General features: G+C 34.9%; 2 protein-coding genes across 2 annotated transcripts in view; both read left to right on the forward strand.

The window, feature by feature from the left end:
- LOC107674969 (fatty acid 2-hydroxylase-like) overlaps nt 1-669 on the forward strand; it is a 24,955-nt gene extending 24,286 nt beyond the window's left edge. The window contains exon 7 of the mRNA XM_016469133.1: nt 251-669. Coding sequence (XP_016324619.1) covers nt 251-318 — 68 coding nt within the window. The 3' untranslated portion in view covers nt 319-669. The remainder of the gene's footprint in view (nt 1-250) is intronic.
- A 2,803-nt stretch (nt 670-3,472) lies between these two features.
- Nucleotides 3,473-4,503, forward strand: part of LOC107674966 (anoctamin-10-like) — a 9,910-nt gene continuing 8,879 nt past the window's right edge. Inside the window, exon 1 of the mRNA XM_016469130.1 lies at nt 3,473-3,717. The gene's annotated coding sequence lies outside the window, so the exon portion shown is untranslated. The remainder of the gene's footprint in view (nt 3,718-4,503) is intronic.

A 4,503-nucleotide genomic window follows, 5' to 3' on the forward strand; every position in this document is an offset into this window, starting at 1 on the left:
TATTGATTGAAATAATAAAAAAAATGTATTAGTATTATTAAAAATATTAAAAAAACTTTCATTTTGAATGCTTTTTAAAAAATGTATAATAATAATAATATTTATTGTTTAATGTTTATTATTAATATTGATATAATATATTTTACAAAAATATTTAACTTTATTTATTTATAACATTTAACCTGCTGTTTGCACTGTTTTTGTTTGGTCTCCTTTTTAAAGCCTTCTGTTCATTCTGTATTTTTTCCAGGTTTTGGGATCACCACCACATTCTGGGACTACCCCTTCAACACAACCATGCCTGAGCAGACGTTTTAGAAGACCCTTCTTTTGCCACAATGAACAAATCAAAATCCCCCCAAACAAACTCCCATAAGCCTCTCTCTTCTGCATTCTCCCTTTATCACTGGGTTAGGTACAGCGTCTTACCCTGCTGCTGCTACCAGCTTTTATAACCTTAGGTTCACCATCATCATCATCATCATCATCATCATCGTCGCCATCAATTATTTAGAGAAGGGCGGGGGGGTCCTGAAACAAACAGAATCACAGAATGTCAAGCTATATAAATATTTATATACTATGTATGAATGTACTGACGAATCAAACGTTGGATGAAATCTGTAAATGTCTTTTATTAGAGGCACAGGAATATCAAACTCACAGTTTTTGCCTATCCATGTAAAGTAAAGAGATGTATAGACTGGGACCGGTAAGTGTGGGATGGCGTGTGAAGGTGCGAGTGGAAATGAATTCTTAGTCGTAGTGTTAAGAAGCTGAAGGCTAGCAGAAGGAAGTCCTTTCGGTGGCCACGTATGCCATTGCCTTTAAGAAAAACTCAGGAAAGTCTCAGATGCTTTAACTCTTCTCAGTGTTGATGCTGCAGCCGCTTTACGGATCATCGCTTTCCCCCAGCTGTCTGTCAAAACTTTGCTCCACCGGTTTCATTCTGCTCTGGTGGTCTTGCTTTTTTTTCTCATCTCACCCACTTCGAGGTGTTTTTTGCCAATCGACTTACTAATATCCTGATCCGGAGGACGTCACAAGTAGCTGCTCCTCGAGTAATATGTTACATATCCAGTGAGATATTAAGTTATTGAGGACTGAAGCTTGCTTCAGGGACGATTCCGCACTTTGAGCTCATGGTGAGGGCGTGAAGCGGGGTGCACGGGCCTCTCCTGCCGGCGAGGGTTGCCAGCCGTCCATAGCTGTCATAGGGTGGAGGGTCTGTAGAAATCCTCTGTCGTCATCGGTGTAGATCTAGCCGGCGCAACCCTTCCATCTGGTGTGACGATCTGGTGCATCTGACCAGGCGTCAGGAGAGCAAGAGCATCCTCGGCTGATCTCTCATCCGTTCATACGGCAGATTTGTTCACTCGTCCGACACGTTTGTATTGTTTCCTACTCGTTTTAACTCCTGCCTTTGTCTTGACTCTGGTTCAATGTTGTTGGAATTCTGGGAAATATCCAAGAAAAGCTGTGACCACATGTAACTCAGCTTCATACAGTCATTATGAGCATAATTAATGTTTCAGATGAAATATATACATAATTATATATGATATTTAGGTAAAAATGATCCTTATGTGCCTTAGGGGCATTGCCTACCTTCCTGCTCCTTCCAAGCCAATTAGATCACATAATTGGTTGGACGTTTCAGCCAAAGACATGGAAGGACCTTTGAATAGAGCTTTTCTTTATACCGTGATTCTGTGGCACAACGAAACTAATAAAATGCAATGGGCACTGTAATGATTTGTGATTATTTTGTAACTGTGACACCATCCTGGATAGATCCCATGTCATAGGAGAATGCTTTCAAATGAGGCAAGTCAACAGAGCAATATACTGTATTTATCTGTTTATTGTAATCACATTGGGAGCTTTTAATTCCGATAAAATCTTCAGCTATAGATGCCTCTAATAAATCTGTTTACTACTATGTATTTTTATTTTGGAATTTTCAATTTCTATGCAAATGCAATTGTATTTGTAAATAAACTGTATATTTCTGAGGAAATCTTGTTTTTTTTTTTTTTTTTTTTAAGAAAACGACAAAAGCAAGCAAACGACAGTGTGAAAGACTGTAAAATGAAGTTTGTGTGTTTTTGATAGACGTCTCTTATGCTCACCAATGGTGCATTTGATCAAAAATACAGTAAACACTAATATTGTAAATTATTACAAATTAAAATAACGTTTTTTATTTAAATATATTTTAAAATATAATTTATTCCTGTGATGCAAAGCTGAATTTTCAGCAGTCATTACTTCAGTCTTCAGTGTCACATGATCCTTCAGAAATCATTTTAATATGCTGATTTGCTGCTCAAGAAGCTTTACTTATCGATGCTGAAAACAGCTGTGCTACATAATATTTTAAAAATATATATATTTTTAATGAATAGAACACAAGAACAGTATTTATTAGATTTTTTTAAATAAACAAATATATAAATAAATATGTTTTTACTGTCATTTTTGCCCTTGCTCAACTAAAAGCATTAATTTCTTCAAAATTAAATTTTACTGACCCCAAACTTTTGAACAATAAATATTATTTATATGAGCAGCACACACAGTTTATGTACATAAAGGCATGCCTACGGTTTCTTTAGAGGAACACAAGCTCTTCTGGTCATTTGCATGAATGTATTTACAAAGCCAACAATCCTGTTCATCCACCTTTATGTCTCCACCCACTAGCAAAATAATAATAACGGAATGGAAACTGCCTGATAATTGACAAGTTAGCTTAGAAATGCACATTTACAGGATATCAGTAGTATAATCATTTGTAGAATAAAAATGTAAATATGTGACTATTGTGTCATTTGGTGTCAGAAGTCTTTCTTTAAAAAGAAAGCAAATTAATGTGGATGTTACAGTGAATATGCTAGTAGTGACTGGTGTTAATGACAACAACAAAAAACTACAATGAAATAATAAATGACCACAAATTAATTTTAGTTTTGTTACATGGTGTATTTTAATATTTTACATGACCTATTTTAAAACATTTATAATGTGTAATTATCTATAAATTATAATAATATATTTATAATAAATTTTAATATTATATTACAACAGTTTACATATTTATTATAAAAACATTTAAATTAGTTAAATGCATTAATTTTTGCAGTTGTAAAAACCCCCTAAATGATTGAAAAATTTAAGCTAAAGCTAAATTGAAGCTAACAGTCATAGAGTGAAAGCTGCATTAAACAAACAACAACTAACAATAAGTTAGAAATAGAAACTAATTTACTTCTTTTTAGTCCATTGCAAATGCTCACTCATAATACTCTGTGTTATATGCCATATGGTTATATTTCATGTCATATATGGCATATACTGTAATTGTAAAGTATCCTACACTAGCCATATGCTATTTTCAAAAATAAACTTGACAGGCAATAGGACCCAGATGTGCTCAGACTGCAGAAGAGCATCCACCATCTGAAAAAAATGAAAATGTCTTTCCACACCCTAAAGGCTGAGAGGAGAGACGTTCAGCTGCATTCCTCTTCTGTCCAAGTAAACCAGCGTATGGATTGGCTCTGAACAAGTGATTGTGGTGAAAAACCCATCTTAGAAGTACAGTCTGACTGTGAGTTTTCACACTTCAATTTGTTTCAAACAGCACACTGGAGGGGGTGGAGACATCAACAAAACTCAAGCGCTCCGACAGAAGAAGGTCCCTGGCTTTGACAGGTAGCCTGCAGAACCGTTTCCTTTCCATCTATTGAATTTCTCTCTCGTTCTTTAACTCGCTCACTTCCTGTTCATGTTTATGTTTTAGTTTCACTCTAATTTGAGTTCAAAGGACAACTTTTGTCATTTTGAAATTGTAAACAAAGGCTGTAACCAGAGGGTGCGACCTTATTTAACAGCACTTTATGCATGCTGTTTTTCTCTCAAGTGCCCTTCAGCTCTCTGCATTAGCTTGAATTATGTAGTTCAGTACTTGATGTTTGTGTGCACACTGTAAAAGGGTGTTTTGTTTGGTATGAGCTTGCCTATTGTCTTCCAAACAGCCAGATATCTGATAACTCACTCACGTGTTTGCATTTACCGGAGGTGATTTGAATGAACTGTTGATGTGTATTTTGTTTCCATTGGCCTCTTTATTTGCCTATTTTATACAGTTTTGACTTTAATCTTGCGGGTTAATTTTTATAGACATTCTTTATAGGCACTTTCCACGAATTGCTAAAGATGTTTTTTAAACAGCAGAGCCACAAATCTCTCTCTCTCGGTTTTATTTAATGAAAACTATTACTGTATTAATAAACAGTAATAGTTCACTGTTATTAATCTGGCATGAAAAGTAGTTCATGCAAATGTGGGTGATTTTGGCCTCAGAGGTTTTGACCTAACAATAATTTTTTTTTCACATTATTATATTAATATTCACTTTATATATATATATATATATATATAAGCTGAATTTTCAGCATCATTACTCCAGTCTTCAGTGTCACATGATCCTTCAGAAAT

Source organism: Sinocyclocheilus anshuiensis, unplaced genomic scaffold (assembly GCF_001515605.1).
Source record: "Sinocyclocheilus anshuiensis isolate Anshui unplaced genomic scaffold, SAMN03320099.WGS_v1.1 scaffold1065, whole genome shotgun sequence".
Taxonomy (NCBI): domain Eukaryota; kingdom Metazoa; phylum Chordata; class Actinopteri; order Cypriniformes; family Cyprinidae; genus Sinocyclocheilus; species Sinocyclocheilus anshuiensis.